At 38.9% G+C, this 23118-nt stretch overlaps 1 protein-coding gene across 2 annotated transcripts in view; it reads left to right on the top strand.

Annotated features, from left to right (window-relative positions):
• The window catches only part of acsm3 (acyl-CoA synthetase medium chain family member 3), a 61575-nt gene extending 38542 nt beyond the window's left edge, over positions 1-23033 (top strand). For both annotated transcript variants that reach the window (XM_059979104.1, XM_059979105.1), the window contains 7 exons: positions 5145-5268; positions 11953-12033; positions 14446-14547; positions 16987-17114; positions 18419-18518; positions 20322-20441; positions 20965-23033. In XM_059979104.1, the coding sequence (XP_059835087.1) occupies positions 5145-5268; positions 11953-12033; positions 14446-14547; positions 16987-17114; positions 18419-18518; positions 20322-20441; positions 20965-21057 (748 nt within the window). In that variant the 3' untranslated portion in view covers positions 21058-23033. The remainder of the gene's footprint in view (positions 1-5144; positions 5269-11952; positions 12034-14445; positions 14548-16986; positions 17115-18418; positions 18519-20321; positions 20442-20964) is intronic.
• Positions 23034-23118: the final 85 nt, after the last annotated feature.

Here is a 23118-nt window from a genome sequence, read left to right as displayed (position 1 = left end):
CATAAAGCAAATGTTATAAGGAATACTTTTAGCACATTCTTCAGAAAGCAATCAAAATATCCACAGATGCTGACATCAAAAATGGAAACTGAAGATGCTGGAAATACTCAGCTTGTTACGCAGCACCTACAGAGAGGGGAAAAAGTTAACGTTTCAGGTTGGAAATCATTGGTCTGAAATGGGCACATTTAGGACACAGAAATGTTTTAAGTTGCAGAGAAGGTGAAAGGATAGAGGGAATAAAGGAATATCTGAGCGAAGATGGATCATCAACATTATTATGTGCTGTGTCATATGGCATGGGTGATCATGGTCTGTGCCCATGATTGTCCTGGGGAAATTTTTTCTGCAGAAGTGGTTTGCCATTGCCTTCTTCTGGGCAGTGTCTTTACAAGATGGGTGACCCCAGCCATTACCAATACTCTTCAGAGATTGTCTGCCTGGCATAAGTGGTCGCATTACCAGGACTTGTGATTTGCACTAGCTGCTCATACAACCATCCACCACCCACTCTCATGGGTTCACGTGACCCTGATCGGGGGTGGGGGGGGGGGAGGTCTAAACAGGTGCTACACCTTGCCCAAGGGTGACTTGCAGGCTAGCGGAGGGAAGGAATGCCTTACATCTCCTTTGGTAGAGACATATCTCCTCCCCACCATACTAAAGGATGGACCGGGAGAGGGCACAGAAGGTTTTTTGCTGTTCCTTTTTCACACCTTGGGTGGCATTTTTGCCATTTCCTTAGCATCTGTCTGCTTTTTTAACAAGGCCAAGTTGCTAGCTCTATGCTCAACCCAGCACAAATGGAAAGCATTCAAGGGGCAAGCCAGATTCAAATCTTGGGCCATTCATCTCGAAGTTCACTGTTGATGCCATTTCTCCATCAGTCGGCTATGGAAGGCTTTTTAAAGGCTGCAAATTTCTCTGAAGGAGGTGGAAATGGAGGAAGAAGAGGAGAGAGAGAAATAAAAAAGCAAAGCATGTGAAACAGAAACTTTATCCAGAAATATTAATTCCATTTTTGTTCCCTCCATAAATGTTAAATGTTTGTAGTTTTTTTAATTTCTAATACATTCTGAGGCCATACAAATTAGTTCAGTTAAGCATGTGGGAAAGGATTCACAAAGAGTACAATGTTTCTAAAATAAAGCAAAAACTTTATTTATTTTTATATATTGAGATACAGTGTGGAATAGCCCTTTCTGGCCCTTTAAGCCACACCACACAGCAACTCTCTATTTAATACTAGCCTAATCATGAGGCAATTTACAATAGCTGATTAACCTACCAATCAGTACATCTTTGGACTGTGGGAGGAAACCTGAAACCCAAAGGAAACCCACATAATCACAGGGAGAATGTACAAATTTATTACAGGCAGCGATGGGATCTCCTTTAGGTCATTTGGCAATCTAAATGTCTGTCATATGAATAGGTATTCCTGACAATTAAATGTTATGAACTTTGATGTTCATACTTTTATGAAAATCGTAACTGGTATTTTGAAAGAGTGTTCAGTGATACAGCTTGAAAACAGGCCCTTTGGCCCAAATCATCCTACTGACCAAGTTGTCTGTGTCTGGCCCATATCCTTGTAAACCTTTCCAATTCATCCACCTGTCCAAATGCCTTGTAAGTGTCATAGTTGTACCCACCGTTTGCAGTTCATTCCATATACCAGCCTCGTTCTGTGTGGAAAAAGTTGCCCTTCATGTCCTTTCTAAATTTTTCCCCTTTCACCTTAAGCCTATGCCCAGTAGTTTTAGTCTCCTGTACCTTGGGAGAAGTGATGTGACCATTCACCTTATCTATACCCCTTTTGATTTTATACATCTCCATCAACCTCCTGCATTCCTGGGAAAAGTCCCAGCCTATCCAGCCTCCCCATAGAACTCAAGACCTTGTAACATCCTTGTGAATCTTTTCCGCGCCATCTCCAGCTTTATTACATATGTCTGGGTAATCGGAACTGCACACAATATAAGTGTTGGTCTCACCATAAACTTGTACAGTTGCAACATGACATCCTAGTTCCTGCACAAAACAAAAACTGAGCTGGTGGGAGAATTCAGTATGTCAGGTAGCATCTGTGCAAGGAAATGGACAGTCAACTTTTCAGATTGAGATCTTTCATCTTTCCAGCATCTGTATCTCCTGCACTCAATGACCAATGAAGGCTAGTATGCCAAACTTCTTCTTCACCACCATGTCTACCTGCATCTCCACTTTGAGAGAACTATATACCTGTACCACTAGGTCTCTCTGTTCAACATCACTCTGCAGGAACCTACAATTTACTGTGTAAGTCCTGCCCTGATTTAACTTACAAAAGTGCAACACCTCACACTTGTCCATGTTAAATTCAATCCACCATTCTTTACCCACTTCCCCAGTTGATCTGAATGCTTTTGTATTCTCAGATAACCATCCTTGCTCCCCATGATATCACAAGTTTTGTTGTAATCTGCTAACTTACTAACCATCCAACTACAGTCTCATCCAAATTGTTAATGTAAATAACAAACAACCTTGAACCCAGCACTGATTCTCTGCAGCACATCACTAGTCACTGGCCTCTAATCTGAAAAGCAACTTTCCACTACCAACCTCTAACTCCCCCCACCAAGCCATCTGTCTCCAGTTGGCAAGCTTACCCTGGATCCCATATGATCTAACCTTCTGGACCAGCCTACCACGAGGGGCCTTTCCCAAGACCTTGCTGAAGTCCATGTAGACAACATCCACTGCCCTGCCCTCATCAATGCTCCTCATCAACTCTTCAGAAAATGTAATAAAATCTGTGCGACATGACTCCCCATGCACAAGGCCATGCTGGGTATTCCTAATCAGTCACCTTGCCAAATGCAGGAAATCCTGAGTTTCGTACTCCTCTCCAGTGACTTTCTCAACAATAATGTTAGGCTCACCAGCCTGTTGTTCCCTGGTTTATACTTGCAGCCTTTCTTACATAAAGGCTCATTTGCCACCCTCTGGTCTTCCAGTATCTTACATGTGGCTAAAGATGACGCAAATATCTCTTCCAGGACCTCTGCAGTTTCTTGCCTAGCTTCCCAAAACGTCCTACAATACACTTAGTCAGGCCTTATGGACTTATCCGCCTTAATATCCTCTTTTGTATCATGGATATGTTCCAAGACATTACTATTCATTTCCCTCACTTCCATAGCTCCATTGCTTTCCCCACAGTAAATATAGATGAAAAATATTAAATTAAGACCAAGCTCCTGTAGCTGCACACATTGTGAAACTTAATTTTAAATATAAATGTCATCTGCTCTCCTAGGAACCTAAACGCTCATAATGTACTAAAAACAATGAAGTTATTTCAATGCATGTTATATTCAGATCTTAATCTAGCAGCCCATAAAACAAAAGTTTAAAGCTCTGCATCATTTGGTCTGTTTTTTTCAAAATGTAATAACATATTCAAAGAACTGTTCGAGTGCTGGTGAGTACTTGAGCTCTGAGGTAATGGAGAAATGAAATGAGAAGAGTCCAATCTCACCTATTCTCCGAGATCAGCCTGAACTTGCCTGGGTAGGTTAAAGCTAGTCACCCTTATAACAAAAGTGCAATCTAGAACACTTCATAAAATGTATTAAAATCAGGTAAAGCATTATTAAAGTTATAACAAAATATTAATACAAAAGAATTATGTGAAATGAACTACTGCAAAAATAAAAAAATGGAGCTTCCATGCTCTAACAGTTTTGCAGAGTTTTAATTCTTTACTGCAACTGTAATTTTAGTTTAAGATTTTTATTTAACTCTGATTCTGAATTCAATTTATCTTTGTGAAATTTGGAGGAGATCGTTTCCATTTAAACAGGCGATCAGCCCCATCTGCACTTCCCTTGCACGGTGCGAAATTTCACCCCACAAACTCTTCTTTCATTGTAATACATATGTTACCCTTTAGCAACTGATCAACACAATCATTCCTTTCAAACAATCTGATAAACATGTCCATGAACTATGGAAATAAATTGTCAACGTTTCGGGCCAGGACTCTGCATCTCTCCTCTTCTTTTCCAGTCCTGATAAAAGATCTCAGCTTGGAAAGTCAACTGTTTATTCATTTTCATAGCTGCTGCCTGACCTATTGTGTTCCACCAGCATTTTGTGTGTGTTGCTCTGGATTCCCAGCATCTGCAGAATCTCTTGTGATTATGTCCATGAACTGTTTAATTCAAATAGACTTTGTCATTTTGCATAGGTAGGTTGACTTGAGGAAGAATGAGTTTGTCAGCACCTTGAAAAGATCTTATTCTAATAAAAACTCATCAGTTGAAGTTCTGTGGACAGTCATGTCAATGCAAACAGATGAGTAATTTGAATTTGAATCCCTGGGTTATATTTGTTTGTGTCTGTGTCAGAATGACTCCTTTTGCTGCTTCTCCAATTCCCAATCAGTTTTTAAAATCCTGTGGTTTCTCATGGCAGACTGGGATAGAAACTTCGAGCAGTTTCCAGTCTTTCTTTGTTAACCAAACAATAAATGCATTGTTCAATGCAGATTATACTTACTTTAACATTCATACTGTCTGTCAAGAAAAAAATGGATTTATTCGGTTTGCTTTGCATGGCATAATCAAAACTAAACTAAAGAGGCAATGGACCCTTCATCAAGACTGGAAAGGGAGGGGAAGGAAGCCAGAATACTGCCAGATGGAGCTGCTCTGTCTGTGTAGTCTCCAACCTGACTGCATGAACACTGATTTCTATAACTTCCAGTAATTTCTCCCCACTCCCCCTTCTCTCTTCTTCTATTCCCCATTCTGGCACCTCTCTTACCCTTTTCTCTTCTCCCCACCTGCCCATCACCTCCCACTGGTGCCCCTCCTCCCTCCCTTTCTTCCATGGTCCACTCTGTTTTCTTATCAAATTCCCTTTTCTTCAGCCTTATATCTTTCCTTATTCTGTCTTCGTCTCCCTTGCTTTCCAGTGCTGTTGAAGAGTCTTGGTCTGTTCATTTTCCTCCGTAGATGCTGCCTGACCTGCTGAGGTCCTCCAGTATTGTGTAACTCTAGATTTCCTGCATTTGTAGAATCTCTTGTGTTTCAGGAAGTAGACTGATGTTAAAAAACTGCACCATTTGGCCTGACATTTTTTTTAAAATTTAGGTACAAGTTCAAGAATCTCCAGCACTGTGTGAGTGCAGGTGAACCTATTAATCCTGAGGCAATGACTGTCTGGAAAGAGCAGACTGGCTTGGACATCTATGAAGGATATGCTCAGACAGAAACTGTAAGTGTGTACTTAACTTGAACTCTTTCAAATAAGGAATCCAGTCAGCTTTGGAATGAAGGGTCAAGCTTTGCAACCTGGGATGATTGCTTTAGTCTTTGCAAACAGCATGTAACATCTGTAACTATAACTTCTCACTTTTTAAGTAACAACCATGGCTTTCAAGCCTCCTTCCTGCATCCCTCCTACTTTAAAGAAATATGAGAAGCTGATGATTTAATTGACATTGAAGTTGAAATCATAAGTTCATATGCCTTTGCTGTTTTCCCCCATTTTATGACAAAACAAGCACCCTCAAATACAGTATACAATACTGTGCAAAAGTTTTAGGCATTGCCAGATTTTTTATATGATTTCAGATGTTGTGGCCTCCACAGAGCCCTATTCTCACCATCATCGAGGCTGTCTGGGATTACCTGGAGAGACTGAAGCAAGCGAGACAGCCAAGGTCAGCAGAAGAGCTGTGGCAAGTTCTCCAAGATGCTTGGAACAGCCTACCAGCTGATTTTCTTATAAAACTGCGTGTCAGTGTATCTACGAGAATTGATGCATTTTTAAAGACAGAGAGTGGTCAAACCAAATATTGATTTGATTTAGTTTTTTTACTGTTTACTGTTCTTTATACTATTTTGTTTGATATTTAGAAACTTTTCAATTCATTATTTTGAAAGCATCTTCATTTTACAAAATTTTTTTACATGTGCCTAAGACATTTTCACAATAATGTATCTAGATTCCCTACAATTTCAAATCCACCAATATTACTGCAGCCTGTTCCTCCAATAAAAACACTCATCTTTTTTGTCCTTTCCATCTGGTGCTGTTATCAAATCCTTCTCCATATTTAACAAAATTTCATATTGGATTTTCTCTGATTGAACTTTGCGTCCTGCTGCAGCACTGATATAGACTAAATAGTAAACACTATGAGCAAAAATCACAATATATTCTCCTTTATCCACTTGGACCTTTCTGCAGCCTTTAGAATAGTTAACTCCACAATCTTTTTGAAATACTCTTCCATCTCAGTAGGATTACCCATACTTATAACTATCCAGTTAACTCAAATCACTTTTTTCCCTCACACCATATGATGATTAGCATTCTTTGCAAAATGTATGCTTCAATACATTCTGTTCCACACCTGAGTCTTTATAAGGCATTGGTCAGACCAGACTTGAAATATTATAGGCAGTTTTGGGCCCCTTATCTAAGAAAAGATGTGCTGGCATTGGAGAGGGTCCAGAGGAGATTCACAAAAATGATTCTGGAAATGTGAGGGCTAATGTATGAGGAGCATTTGATGGCTCTGGGCCTGTACTCACTAGAGTTTAGAAGAATGAGGGGTATCTCATTGAAACCTCTTGAATATTGAAAGATCAAGATAGATGTGAAGAGTTATTTTCCTATAGTAGGGTAATCTAGGACCAGAGAGCACAGCCTCAGAATAGAATGACATCCATTTAGAACACAGATAAGGAGAAATTTCTTTAGCCAGGTGAATCTGTGGAATTCATTGCTACAGATGGAGGCCAATCTTGTATATATATTGGTTGATTAAGCATTCTTGTTCATTTTAATTCATTACAGGTTATATGTATAAATATCTGAATTGCATATGTCATCACACTACCACGTGGTACGTGCGCACCTTGCTTAAAGTAAAACATAAAGTCAGAACTACATTTCGCACTCCTTTGTCTTCCTTTGCATTAGTTTAATGTTTTGAAGTCACAAAACATAACATTGTCAATGAGGTATTTTTAAAAATGAAACCGAGGTGCCTGCTGACCTGTTGAAGCACGGCAAGATGTTCAAACTTTAAAAAAGTAAGTAAAAAACAGAGCCCAGCACATGCAGAGACTATTGAGTTTTTAAAAAAAGGCAGTAACTGGAAAAATTCATGAGTTCATAAAGAGTGAGCTCTGAGTGGTAATAATCATTTTAAAAAAAGCAGCAATTGCTGGTTACTTTGGAAAGATTGACAAGTTTGATTACACAACAGGTAACTTGATCCTATATACTGAGCTAATTCAACAATAGTTTGAAGCAAATGAAATAGCCAATGAGAGGCAAGTACCAATTTTGCTGAGTGCATTGGGTTTAAAGGCAAACAGTTTGCTACAAAGTTTGTCGGCTCCAAACAAACAAACAGAAATGAGCTTTGCTGATACTATGAAAGTAATGCAGGAACATTTAAAACCAAACTTAATTGTAGAACACTTTAGGTTTCATAAGTGGAATCAAAAAGAAGAGGAGTCGATTTCAGTGTATGTGGCTGAATTGAAGAGATTGTCTGAGCAATATCAGTTTAGCTTAACGATGTACTGAGAGATCATTTACTTTGTGGAATCTTATAAAAAAACATTCAGAAACAGCTGCTAACTGTAACACTGCTCACATTTAAAAGATCAGTTGAAATCACTGTTTCAATGGAAACCATAGCCAGTGATGCAATTGAGTTGCAGTCAGTAGTGAAAGTGAGCATGAACAACATTGTGATGTCTAAACAGAAACCAGCCTGACCAAACAAACTGTCTTACTGTTGTGCCAGGAGCTCATGTACACCAGATCAATGTATATTTAAGAGAAGAGAAAAAGCTAAAAATCAAGTTGCAGCTTCAAAGAGAGAACTATTCAGCATGCTTTTGATGAAAAAATCTGATAATGATGAGACTCAGGACTGGGTAGCCTTGACATTTACAATGCAAAGACTATTGACAACAGATATGGGTTACAGCCAGAAATGAACAGCAAATTAATTAAAATGGAATTGGACACTGACTCAGCTGTTTTGATCATGCCACAAAAATGAGTTTAAACAGCATTTCAAAGATACTCATCTGGAGCCTGCAGATAACCAACTAATAACTTATACTGGAGAAAAGATAACTCCTGTGGAAATGACATTCGTGAGAGTAAAATACAACAAACAAGCCACATTGTATGTGGTAAAAACTGGAGGGCCAGTATTGTGAGGTTGTGACTGGCTGAGACAACTACACCTTGATTGGAGATCTATCCATCAGTTTCATGCCATGTTCCCTGCAGGAGTCAACTGAAACAGAATTAAGGAAGGTACTGGATAATGCAACAACTGTCTCCATGCTGTACACCATGAACCGTTGCCCAACAAAAGCCAAGCAGGTGTTGTTACCAACCTCTGTGCCTCTGATTGGAAAGCATATTGGACCCTGGAAGGACCGTGCTGTTCAGAGCAATTGTGAAAGTGATGAAATCAGTGGTCTGACTACAAAAGTTTTGTAGGCAATATATCTGATACATTAATCAGGCAGCTACTTGTGAAATATGGCTTGGTTTTAAGCTGGAAAAGAGTTCAAGAAGCTTCGGGGAAGTTGCAAGCATTTGGCTTTTGTGAGTTTAAAGAACCAGAATCTACTCTGTGTTCATTGCAGTTTTTACATGAACTTCAAGTGGGAGACAAAAAGCTGCTTGTAAAATTAGATACAAAGACCAAAGCCCAGTTGGTTGAATGGAAGGCCAAAAAGAAGGGAGTCAACGGAGATACGAAAACAGAGGATTTGTCAGATCTCCTGAAGGCCACCCATTTCAATTCCAATTCCTATTCCCATTCTGACTTGCCAGTCCATGGCCTCCTCTACTGCCACGATGAGATCAAACTCAGGCTGGAGGAGCAACACCTGATATTCCGTCTGGATATTCTCCAACCTGATGCCATGAGCATTGATTTCTCAATCTTCTGTTAATTGCCCCCCTCACCTTCACTATGCCCCATTCCCATTTCCCTCGACCTTATATTCTTATCTGCCCATCAGCTCCCTCTGGTGTCCCTCTCCCTTCCCTTTCTTCCATGAACTTCTTTCCTCCTCTATCAGATTCCTCCTTCTCCAGCCTTTTATCTCCATCACCAATTGACTTCCCAGCTTTTTACTTCACCCCTCTCCCTCTCCCTCTCCCTCTCCTGGTTTTACCTATCACCTACTGCTTTGAACTTCTTCCTCCCCTCCCCCACCTTCTTACTCTGACTTCTCTTTTTTCCAGTCCTGATGAAGAGTCTCAGCCCAAAACGTTGACTGTTTACTCTTTTCCATAGACGCTGCTTGAGTTCCTCCAGTATTTTGCATGTATTGCTTTGATTTCCAGCATCTGCAGATTTTTTCTTATATGTCAGATGACGCTGTGGATGAGGAAACCCGGAGGAGAGATCAGATCATAGAGGGAGCAATATATGGCTTAATTAGAGAATACTCCAGTGAACTAAACGCACCTTCCCAAGATCAAGATGCACAAACTAAAAGAAGAAAAAGGAAGAAGAAGAAAAGTGGCTACCACTGTAAGCACCACTTCCTGCAGGCTCAGAGTCACCTCCTACGACCACCATGGAGGATGCTCCAGAACCTGAGATTGATGAACAGCCACAAGTTTTAGCGGTCAGACAGAGTGATACCCCTTATTAGGAAAGATGTTATCCCACAAGAGTAAGAAGGTCTCCACAACAGGGTGGAGTGTAGTGTATTTAATATTTCAGTAATGTTTGGGTAATTATGTGTGTGTGTATATATATATATATATATATATATATACACATATAGGTTGATTACGCATTCTTGTTCATTTAAATGATTCATTATGGGCTACATGTATCAATATGTGAATTGCAAACATCGTCACACTACCATGTGATACATGCATGCCTTGCTTAAAGTAAAATACAAAGTTAGACTCACATTTCAGAGTCCCATGTCTTCCTTTGAAGTAGTTTAATGTTTTGAAGTTACAAAACATAACACAAGTTATTGCATATATTTAAAGCAGAGGTTGATAGGTTCTTGATTAGTAAGGTCATCGTGTTATGGTGAAAAGACAGGAGAGGGATAATAAGTCAGCCATGATGGAATGGCGAAGCAGACTCAATGGACTGAATGGCCAATTCTGCTCCTATGTCTTATGGGCTTATGGTCTTTGGCCTATATGGTTCCACAATTAACATTACCTGAAACACAGGTACAATTTTCATATTTATATTGATGACAACTTCCTCTATTTTTATCAATTTTTCAAGCTCTCCACTGCATCTGTGATGCAATTCTGCTTCCATGGTATCTTGTATGAGATTACTCCAAGCCAGCAATTGGGAAGACTGATGTCAAACCTCTGTCCCAACATCTCAAGCTGAAGCTAGTTGATATTCAGTCTCAGAATCCATTTCAACTATAATCTACATTTCTAAATCCATGTCTGTCAGTCAGGAGTTTGTATGTTCTCCCCTTAACCATGTGGATTTCCTCTGGGTGCTCTGGATTCTACCACATTCCAAAGCCATAAGGCTCAAGGTTAGAAAGTTATGCCGTGCTATGTTGACACCAGAAGCATGGCAACGCATCCCGGCTGCCCTCTGCACATCCTTGGACTATGTCAGTCATCGACAAAAGTGCATTTCACTGTATGTTTTGACTACATATGGCAAATAAAGCTATTATTATTATTATTATTATTATTACTATATAATTACGTCCTCCACTTGAGAACTACATACTTCCACCTGACTATACCCCTTCCTACCCTGTATTCGGTAAAAATGTTATACCCTTTTTTCAGTTCCTTCGTCTCTGCTGCATCTGTTCCCAGGATGAGGCTTTTATTTCCAGAACATCAGAGATATCCTCCTTCTTCAAAGAGTGTAGGTTCCCTTCCTCCACCATTGATGCTGCCCTCACCCGCATCTCCTCCATTTCCCAGACATCCGCGCTTGCCCCATCTTCCTGCTACTTTAACAATGAGTTCTTCCTGCTCTCACCCACTGCCCCATGAGTCTCCGCATCCAACACATCATTCTCCGCACCTTCTGCCATCTCCAAAGGGATCTTACCACCAAACACGGCTTTACCTCCCCCCGACCCCAACTCTCTACTTTCCACAGGGATCGCTCTCTCTGTAATTTCCTTGTCTGTTCGTCCCTCCTCACTAATCTCCCTTCTGGCTAACAAATGTACACAAATGTAAAGAAAACAAAAAATTATTTTAGCGTCAATTTATGGGTAGTTTTAATCATAGAGTCATAGAGAAGTAAAGCATAGAAACAGACCCTTCAGCCCATCTAGACCATGTTGAAAGCATTTAAACTGCTTAGTCCCATCGTCCTGCACCGGGACCATATCCCTCCATACCTCTGCTATCCATGTTCCTACCCAAACTTTGCTTAAACATTGAAATCGAGCTTGCATGCACTACTTGTGATAGCAGTTCATTCCACACTCTCATGACCCTCTGAGTGAAGAAGTTTCCCTTCATGTTCCCCTTAAACTTCATCTTTTACCCTTCACCTATGACCTCTGGCTGTAGTCCCACTCATCCTCAGTGGAAAAGCCCATTGGCATTTACCCTATATAGAGTACTGTATATCCCTCATAATTTTGTAAACCTTCATGAAATCTCCTCTCAATCTTCTATGTTCTAAGAAATAAAATCCTAACCTATTTAATCCCTTAAGTGTAATATTTTATATAAATCCTTGAGTGTGTGATTGGGGTATTATAGATTGTTTGTCAGTTGTCAAAGTTAGAATCACAGTAAGCAAAGATGTTAGTTTTTGAGATCAGTGAAAAACATTCCACAGCTGGCAATGGTCACAGTTCCTTTTATTCTTGTATATATTTTGGATTGTTAACTCAATGATAATATTTTTGTTCCATTGCATTATAGGTCTTGATCTGTGCTACTTTCAAATGGATGAAAATTAAACCTGGTTCAATGGGGAAGCCAACACCATCATTTAACGTTCAGGTAACCACTGTTTTAAATGTTTCTTGAATTGTCGATGTCAGTTCAAATTCCATGCTGGAGTAGGTTTTTTCACTCAGAGTTCAAAATAGTATTGAAACAGTCTTTTAGCTTGCTAAATTTAAATCTTCTTCTTCGATTTTTCTTACAAATGGTCAGCGTGGATACAGCAAGATTAGCAGCCTTATTTTGTGTATATGACTATTTTATATGATTATTTAGTGCAACATGGGGTCCATAGACCCCTTGCTTAATGGTGTTGGTCCATGGGATAAAAAATGTTGGGAATCCCTGGCTTTGTCTGTTGCCTGTATGGCATCTGTTAGTCTCACGAGACCATGGATCTGCACCTGGAAAGTTTCCAGGGTGCAGGACTGGGCAAGGTTGTACGGAAGACTGGCTGTTGCTCATGCAGCAAGTCTCCCCTCTCCACACCACTGATATTGTCCAAGGGAAGGGCAAGGGCCGATACAGCTTGGCACCAGGATTGTCGCAGGAGTTGCCAGAACGGGGTTGAAAGCAACGTCAGACTGCCTTAGGGACTCCAGCTCCGGATTTGTCCTCAAGGTTTACTCCCGAAGCCTTTCCCATGTGTGGGTATGGCCACAAGGCAGCAGAGGTTTGAAATCAGAGTTTTCCCTTTCTTAGATGAGGAGATCCATCCCAGGCTTCCCAGGCTGATGAGCTCCATCTACAGGCAATTTAAAAGGGTATGGTTTAACCTAAGCAAGAAAACAAAAAGCAGGGCATATGATAGGAGTATGTATGACCCTCCGTGCAGCCAATAACTCAATATACAAAAATATCCATTGTGGCAAGAAGAGATAAAAATGAGAAGGAAATTTTGATTATTTTAATTAATAATAATATTCCTATACCACCACAAAACAAAGCTATCCAGGTAACTCACAAAATGCTGGAGGAACTCAGCAGGTCAGACAGCGTCTATTGAAAAGAGTAAACGGTCGGCATTTCGGGGTGAGACCCTTCTTCAGTATCTGGTCTTGGCCCAAAATGTCAACTGTTTATTCTTTTCTATAGATGCTGCCTGTGTGCCCCTCCAGCATTTTGTGTGTGTTGCTTTGGATTTCCAACCTCTGCAGATTTTCTCATGTTTCTAAGCCATCCTGGTCTTTGGTAGAATCATTCATTGCACTGTTCAGCTCTTTCTCAGTAGTGGATACGGCTCATTCCATCATGAGTAAAGCCCTGCCCACCATTGAGCACATCTACACGGAGCGTTGTCACAGGAAAGCAGCATCCATCATCAGGGACACCCCATCATGCAGGTCATGTTCTCTTCTCATTGCTGCCATCAGGAAGAAGGTACAGGAGTCTTAGGACTCACACCACCATGTTCAGGAACAATTATTACCCTTCAACCATCAGGCTATTGAACCAGAGGGGATAACTTCACTCGTCCCATCACCGAACTGTTGCCACAACCTATGGACTCACTTTCAAGGATTTTTCATTTCATTTTCTTGATATTTATTTATTGTTTATTTATTTATAATTATTTTCTTCCTTTTGTATTTGAAGTTTGTTGATTTTTGCACATTGGTTGTTCGCCCTGTTCCTACATTCTTTCATTGATCCTATTATGGTTATTAGAGTTATGGAGTGTATGTACACCTGCAAGAAAATGAATCTCACAGTTGTATATGGTGACATGCACTTTGATAATAAATTTAGTTTCAACTTTTGAACTTTGAACTTGTTCACTTCAATTAATTATTCATTTATTATCTTGAAAGCTGCTGTAATATCTGTCCTGTCCACATCTGGTATATTCCTGTTAAAATATGAATAAACATGAGATTCTGCAGATGCTGGAAATCCAGATGAACACACACAAAATGCTGGAGAAACTCAGCAAGTCAAGCAGCACCGATGGAGAGGAACGAACAGTTAAAGTTTTGCGTGGAGACCCTTCATGAGAATAATAGGTGCAGGTATAAGAGTGGCACAGGGCCGGTTTCAGCTTGTCCTGGTTGGTCAATACAGTGAACTCCGTCAGGGAAGAGAGGAAACACCACGTTCCTATGTATTCAAACCTGAATTTACCTCAGATTGAGACGAGGAAGACAGCACACCTCTGATAGCTGGAGACCATTTTGCTTATCGAAGCAAAATGCTTTGTTGCACTAGAATTCCTGTTTAACTTGAATCGAGTGAAACCCCACAATGTGCCGGATCTACCAGCAGAATCTGACAGATAGAAACAGGATGGGTTTAAAAAAGACTAATGCACATTTTATTTCTATCCTTTAGGTCTGAAATCTAACACTGGAATGCTTTGTAGCACTTTTGAACTAGTAAAAGATCAAGCTAATGATACTTTATTGAAAGCCCCACAAATGGTTTTCTCTGCACCAGTCACAGCATTTTAGAACTTTGTTATTTCTCTTGCAGATTATAGATGAGAATTGTAATGTGGTGCCTCCTGGAATGGAAGGTGACATTGCCATAGATGTAAAGTCTGCTAAACCCTTCGGCTTTATTTCCAGATACATTGTACGGTAATCCTATTCTAAGAATAGGTTTAAATCGTTCCAGATTGTCTCAATGTTATTATTTACTGTATCATATCATTTATTGATTGATGAATGCAGTGGTTTGATTTAATGAAGCTGCTTAAATAGTGCTGAATTATGCACTAGAACAATCATAATATTTACCCAACTCATTGAATCAGAAACGGAATCACTTTATTGCCAATAAGTGAAATATACCAGAATTGATTGGGGATCAGTGCCAAGCATAAACCCCATGACAATACCCTAACAGACAACACAATAGCTACCAACAATTTACAAAACAATAATGCAGACACGAGCAATCAACAGTTAGTGGAACAGTCACATGTGCAACCATAAACAAGATGCTGGAAATCCAAGGCAACACACGCAAAGTGCTGGAGGAACTCAGCAGGTCAGGCAGCATCTGTGGTAGTGAATAGATAGTCGATGTTTCAGGCAAATGTCAATAATCAAACTTAAATCAATGTGAACATACGAACAGACTCAATTATAAACAGACCAAAGAGAGCAGGAAAGTCCATTTCTTGCAAGAGTCCCAACATTGGGTTCACAAACTCCTTGCTTAATGATATTGGTCCATGCCATAAGAAAGGTAGGGAACCCCTGATTTAACATACGTTTTGCAGAGACAGGTTATTACACTTGAGCAAGTTTTGTTGAAAAGCTGGGTAGCTACAGGAAAGAAGCTTCAGAGATGAAGTGTAGTCCTGGTGGTGATGGACTTGTAGTATCTCCCTGATGGCAATTAGGTGAATAGGTGACTGCTAGGGTGGGTGGAGTCAGCAGTAATTTTTTACAGCAATTTTCTTTACTCTGGTGATTAACAGGACTTTTAATTTTGGTAGCTGACAGCAATGATCTATCTGCTGAGTGTACCACTCACTGCAATGAGGACTTGGAGAGGGAGGAGGCTCCCTCTGCACTGGATCTTGAGTCTAGGACAGTAGTCCATTTCAATTGACATTGAACTGACAGAATGAAGGCTATCGCAGGCCAATTTATTTTTGCTGATGTATGAATATATAATTTTTCTTCTGGGTCGCAGATCAGGGAAGGATCTATTTAGCACACATCCAACTGTGTTGTGACCTCTGCATTACCCTTGCCATCAGTTTAATATTTAAAAATGTGACCAGCTTCTTTTTAAATAGAAACTTTTAGAGAATAATGGGCACATTTAGAGGGGAAAGATGTCAGTGATACAGGGGACTGTTGGTAAACAATTATTTAAGACCTATTTACTGTGAAACAATTGCTCAAAGGAAAAGAAACACATTTTTTTGGACTTTAAGTACCCAGATGAACCACATAAAATGGGTTGGAGATTGCAATGAATGGATTTGAAGGCATCAAGAATAGTGGGATAATCTACCTCTAACATACATTTGACCAGTATAAACAAGTGTACCTTGGAATAAGGGAGTGAAATTTTATACTTTTAAACACAAAAGTAATGTATTTAAGTTACTGGCATATGACATATGGCGCATTGTCATAAAATTAACTTTGATTGCTTTGACTATACCATCCTAATTCTCCTAACTAATATCCTAATTAGGATATTTCCCATCCTAACAGCCCTCCTACCTGTTGGTTAGGGGGGTCAAGGAGATTGTTGAACAGATAGGAGGGATCATTGATAATGCTAAGGGCTCTGCATAGGCAGCGCGCCATAAAAATATCTCTGATGAGTGGAAGATAGGAGGATAGAACCTCCCATCAAGGTTTGGCATAATGGAACTGCCTTCGTACCAACTCCGAATCTGACAGCAATAGCATATGTACTTGCACAAGGCTATGCCTTTGATTACACCAACACTGCTTCATACAGAGTTTAAAGTATTCTGCCACAAAACTCTTCTTTCTGAATACAGCTTTAGGAGCATATAGTATTAATTTGAAAACTCATCATTTTAAATCAGACTATTAGGACTTTTGCACTATCCTCATTACCTACAGTAACATGAGAGCGTTATTCTAAATCTCTTATGGGTTTTAACATTGCCCCGACAGATACTTGAGAAAGTGAACTCTTTTGTGCCTTATCCAAACAAGTCTAATGGTCTGTTCAAACCCCATGCTTCGATTGATATCTTGATGGGATATCACATCAACTTTTTTTTGGCATTGTTTTAATTAGAATTATATAAAGGACAACAATATGAACATTATGGTAAATAATAGTTTTGAAATATTCAGAGAGTATTAAATATTGTTTATACTCAAACACAGATATTCAGTACCTTAAATTTATTTTCCAGTATTTGCACAAAACCCTCTTATGCATGTTTTTCCTCAAGTTACAATTACCCTATATTTGGAATATAAAATCATAAAGCACCATTAAAAAGTAAATATTTTAAGTAATTATTGAATATCTTTTGAAGCTTTGAGACGCTTTGTATGTTGCTAGGATCAGCCAGAACAAACTGCTGCAAGCCTGCGAGGAGACTATTATCTGACTGGAGACCGTGGCCGAATGGATGAGGATGGATACGTCTGGTTCATGGGGAGAGCAGATGATATAATTTTATCATCTGGGTACAGTTATTTAACCATCTAATCTTATTTACTCAGTTTCACAGTTGAGCACTTTAAAGTTTTTACGGGTATATTAGACATTACAATGTAAGACAATCATTAAGCGTTTGGTACTTCACAAGATATTATAAAATGCTTCAAAATTTTTTCACTGCAAAATCAAGCAAGCAAGCTACAAACAAGACTAAACGCACTAACCAAAGATGCTAATTTGCATATTTGCAGACTTGTTGGCCATTTCATAATAGAAAATTGATTAACCATATTTCTTTTAAGTTATTTGGTCAGATTAATGAAATGACAGTCATATACTTCATACATTTGTGGAAAAGAAAAGAAGACAAATAATTGAAGGTACACTCAAAGGGCTCTTTATTAGGTACAGGAGTGGTCTTCTGCTGCTGTAGCCCATCCACATCAAGATTCGTCGTATTGTGTGTTAACAGTTGCTCATCTGCATACAACTGTTGTAACGTGTGGTTATTTGAGTTACTGTCAGCTTGAACCAGTCTGGCTGTTCTCTGCTGTCTTCTATCATTTTCTAGCTGTTTTCACTCACAGAACTTATATCTGTTTCTCACACCATTCTGTAACCTCCAGAGATTTTTGTGCATGAAAATCCCAGATCAGCAGTTTCTGATATACTCAAACCACCTCCCCCACCCCGGTCTGTTTGGTCTGAACAACAACTGAATCTCTTGACCATGTCTGCATGCTTTTATGCATTGAGTTGCTGCCACATGGTTGGCTGATTACTTACTTTAATGAGCAGGCATACATAATAAAGTGGTCACTGAATTCAGTTGCTTCTACTAAGTGAGTTAAGAATTCAACATATAGGTAGTTGAAATTACTATTCATTGCAATAGCAAGTCTGGAACTATTGCAAACTGAAAAGTAGTTGTGATTTTCTCCATTAGATAGCAAAGTATGCAAAACAAAAAGTGTTGTACTCCTAGAAAGATAATCTAATGGTCATTGGTAGTTTTATAATCATTAAATCAAATTTAGATCAGAAATAAAAGTTATTTTGTTAATTCAACGTGCAGTGCTGGAAATTTAATCTGTAGAAATTTTGCAGCTTCCAATTTCATGAAAGAGACCACTGCTGCAAAGCACCCAACTAAACATTCAAGAGTGGCAGTACAGAGGATTGGAACCCTCTGTTCTTTAGAGTACCAAGACAAATCCCTTCTTTCTAAAAACATTCTATATAAAGTAGTTGCAGTGGGGGAGAAAAGGAAATAAGTTGTGAATAATTGACATAGGACTCCTTAATTAAAATATTTATTGTTAAACTTAAGGTATCGTATTGGACCATTTGAAGTAGAAAACGCGTTAATAGAACATCCAGCAGTGGCAGAGTCTGCGGTGGTTAGCAGTCCTGATCCCGTAAGAAGAGAAGTACGTCTTGAAGTCTACATATTTCAATCAACAGCTCACCATTTAGTAAACTGTAATGCTTTGCAAGACTTCAGTATTATTAGCTGGATTTGCATCTAACTGATAGTAAATAGAAGTGTGATTTAAGTGCTGAAATAATTAAGTAGTAGCAGGACTTTTATACCATTATAATGAAAGCAAGCAGAGTAAACCTTGTTTTATTAAAAGGAAATAGATCTGTTTGAGGATTTAACAAGCAGGGTTGAAGGGAAAGCCTGTAATTAAAGTTATTGCACCATTGAGAACTCATTGGGGACAATCTGTTAGCTTGACGAGAAAATTAGTTATTCAACAGAAGCCAGACAGTGAGGATAAATCAGTCATTTTCCACTTATCATAAGACACTGGAGGAGAATTACAACATTTGTCCCATTGAGCAACTTGTGGATACCAGAGAAATTGTAAGTATCAAATACTTACAATCAACATAATTCACTTATAATGAACGAACCATGTATATTAGAAGCTTTTCATTGTATCTGAGCAAAAAACAATAAACTTGAAGGTCACTTGATCATAGCCACATTTAAAGATGATGCAATATAGCTGGAATATATGTTCCGAGGATAGCATCTGGGCACTGCAAATGGACAGAGAAGGACAGAGTATCTAAAAATTTGACAATTGGAAGAATAATATGGAGAAATTGAGGTTAATTCTAAGAATGGAATATTGCTTAGAGAAACTACTAATGTCTGCAGAACACAGATGTGTGTGTACATGTACAGTACTATGCAAAAGTCGTAGCCACCCTAGATTTTTTTGTTATATACTGTATATAGTTTCAGATGGTATTGCCTCCACAGAGCCCTGATCTCAATATCACTCAGACTGTCTGGGATTACCTGATAAGACAGAAGCAAGCGAGACAGCCAAGGTCTCCAGAAGAACTGTAGCAAGTTCTCCAAGATGCTTGGAACAGCTTACCAGATGATTTTCTTATAAAACTGTGATAGTGTACCTAAGAGAATTGATGCAGTTTTAAAGGGTCACACCAAAATTGATTTGAATTACTTTTTTTATACTGTTTACTGCTCTTTATAGTAATTTTTTGATATTTAGTAACTTTTCATTTCATTATCTTTTAAAGCATCGTCGCTATACGTTTTTTTTGCACAGGACTGTACATCAAGCACAAAGAATGCAGACAGGTACAGCAGGTAATGAGGAAGGCAAATGGAATGTTAGCATTTACTGTAAATGGAATGGAAAAGAAATATGGGGAAGTTTGGGATTAACAGTATAAGACAATGGTGAGATCAATCCTGGAATATTGTGCATCTGGAGTCAATTTCTATTGGAATTTAGAACAAGGAGCTCATTAAGATGTTAGATTCCATGGTGGTTTAACAGAGCAGATGCTGGGAGGATATTTCCCCTCATAGGACAGTCTAGATGTTGAGGGTATAGTTTCATTTACAAGTAAACAGTTTAGCACAGGAACAAGTCATTTAACCCATGATGTCTGTGCTTACCATGATGCCAGTTTAAACTGCACATCTGTTTCCCACCATTCCCTGCCTCACAAGAGTCGAAGACAATGTTTCAGGCAGACAGTTCTATTTCTGGTTTCATTCTAATTACATTTCTGGAGTAATTAAATTAAATATCCACTAGCTTGCTTTTGATCTATAACAAATATACTAGTGTACAATCAGGTACAAAACATGCTTGGTACATCTGTTTATTAATCCTAAAGCTATACTTCCAAAAGACCATTAAATTTTTAATGTTTTCTTTTTAAAGAATTTCTTTTCCTTTAAGGTTGTGAAGGCATTCGTCATTCTAACTGCTAATTTTACCTCACATGATCCTGACAAGTTAATTAAAGAATTACAGGAACATGTTAAGAAAACCACAGCACCATACAAGTACCCAAGGAAGGTCTGTATTCTTCTCATATTGACTTTCTATATTTTATATGAATATATACAGATTTAATAAGAGTTAGTGAAATTCTGGCAAGGCTAGTCATAATGAGAATGATGAATGACAACTTATTGTGACATTGTGTACTTTTATTGGAGATTAGTTTTTGGGTGCACTCATTTACAGGTATTAAAATGGTCATAATACACATGACAACCATCCCTTATAACAGGGGTTCCCAACTTTTTTTAATGGCATGGACCCTTACCATTAACCGAGAGGTCCAAGGACCCCAGGTTGGGAACCATGTAACATTTCATTTAAATCATTTCTTATAAACTACTAGGAGAAACATCACAGACATACTGAATTAGAAATTGTACAAGTGAATAAAGGAAAAATTGGTAAAAATTGGAAGAATTGAGAAATTGCTTTATTTGAAAGCATCTCATGTTCAGAAAAACCTTTAGTGTATGCCACAATTTCAATTCACCAGTTTCTTAGTTTAAGTAGACTGACAACCTTTTTTTCTTCACAGATTGAATTTGTAAAGGAACTGCCCAAGACCATCAGTGGGAAAATCAGAAGAATTGAGTTACGAAAGAAAGAATGGGAAAGTGTTAAGAGTTAAATCATTTTTGTACATCATAGAATGGAATCAATTAATACCTTTACATTAATCTGATGAATTGAAAAGATTTTACATAGTATGTTAGCAAATCTTTTATCCTGTACTGTTCACAGGCACAGCTGCTTTTGTTCAAACATTCATGCCATTATAAAAATTTGTCTTTATTTTTACCATTACCCTTGTATCTGAAGAGATATTATACACTTACTGCAGTGTAATGAATAGTAGGCCATTTTTCACTTTAGCCGTTCTGGCCCCATGAGCCACACCACCCCAGTAACCTGGCAAACCCAATTAACCCTACCCCAATCACGAACCAATTTACAATGACCAATTAACCTACCCGGTATGTCTTTGGACTGTTGGAAGAAACTAAAGCACCTGCAGAAAACCCACACATTCCACAGGGAGGACATACAGAGACTCCTTTTGGAACAGCATCGGAATTGAACTCCGAACTCTAGGACGCCCTGAGCCGTAAAAGCTTCGCACTAACCGCTCCACAACAAAGTTCAAAAATAAGGGATATATACAATTTAAGAGAGAATACCTTGATTTTATTAATCCAAATGAAATATAGGAACTTAGAAAATACTTAAATGTATTACTTGTCTCACTTTGATAAATTATCTGAAATGTAGTAAATCATTATTTGGCCAAATAATCTAGGGCCAAATAGTGGGGAAAAAAGGAAGGAGCACCATGCAAAGGTTTGGCCACCCCAAGAGATCTGAGCTCTCAGATAACTTTTACCAAGGTCTCAGAACTTAATTAGCTTGTTAGGGCTATGGCTTGTTCACAGTCATCATTAGGAAATGCCAAGTGATGCATATTTCAAAGCTTTATAAATACCCTGACTCCTCAAACCTTGTCCCAACAATCAGCAGCCATGGACTCCTCTAAGCAGCTGCCTAGCACTCTGAAAATTAAAATAAATGATGCCCACAAAACAGGAGAAGGCTATAAGAAGGTAGCTGTTTCCTCAGTTTGTAATGTAATTAAGAAATGGCAGTTAACAGAAATGGTGGAGGTCAAGTTGAGGTCTGGAACACCAAGAAAACTTTCCGAGAGAACTGCTCGTAGGATTACTAGAAAGACAAATCAAAACCCCTATTTGACTACAAAAGACCTTCAGGAAGATTTAGCAGACTCTGGAGTGGTGGTGCACTGTTCTACTGTGCAGCGACACCTGCACAAATATGACCTTTGTGGAAGAGTCATCAGAAGAAAACCCTTCCTGTGTCCTCACCACAAAATTCAGCATCAGAAGTTTGCAAAGGAACATCTAAACAAGCCTGATGCATTTTGGAAACAAGTCCTGTGGACTGATGAAGTTAAAATAGAACTTTTTGGCTGCAATAAGCAAAGGTATGTTTGGAGAAAAAAAGGGTGCAGAATTTCATGAAAAGAACATCTCTCCAACTGTTAAGCACGGGGGTGGATCGATCATGCTTTGGGCTTGTGTTGCAGCCAGTGGCACGGGGAACATTTCACTGGTAGAGGGAAGAATGAATTCAATTAAATACCAGCAAATTCTAGAAGCAAACATCACACTGTCCGTAAAAAAGCTGAAGATGAAAAGAGGATGTAGTCCTAAATACACCTCAAAATCCACAATAGACTACCTCAAGAGGCGCAAGCTGAAGGTTTTGCCATGGCCTTTACAGTCCTCTGACCTAAACATCATCGAAAATCTGTGGATAGACCTCAAAAGAGCAGTGCGTGCAAGATGGCCTAAGAATCTCACATAACTAGAAGCCTTTTGCAAGGAAGAATGGGCGAAAATTCCCCAAACGAGAATTGAAAGACTCTTAGCTGGCCACAGAAAGTGTTTGCAAGCTGTGATACTTGCCAAAGGGGACGTTACCAAGTACTGACCATGCAGGGTGCCCAAACGTTTGCTTTTCCTTTTTTGTTATTTTGAAACTGTAAAAGATGGAAATAAAAAAGTAATCTTGCTTAAAATATTAAAGAAATGTGTCATCTCTAACTTTATGCCTTTTGGAAGTCAGGTCCTCTTTTACTCGCTTAGCTATTCACAGTAACAGAAATTTTGACCAG

This window comes from Hypanus sabinus, chromosome 9, assembly GCF_030144855.1.
Source record: "Hypanus sabinus isolate sHypSab1 chromosome 9, sHypSab1.hap1, whole genome shotgun sequence".
NCBI classification, from domain to species: Eukaryota; Metazoa; Chordata; class Chondrichthyes; order Myliobatiformes; family Dasyatidae; genus Hypanus; species Hypanus sabinus.
The sequence above is the reverse complement of the archived record's forward strand: the minus strand, read 5'-3'. Positions and strand labels throughout refer to the sequence as shown.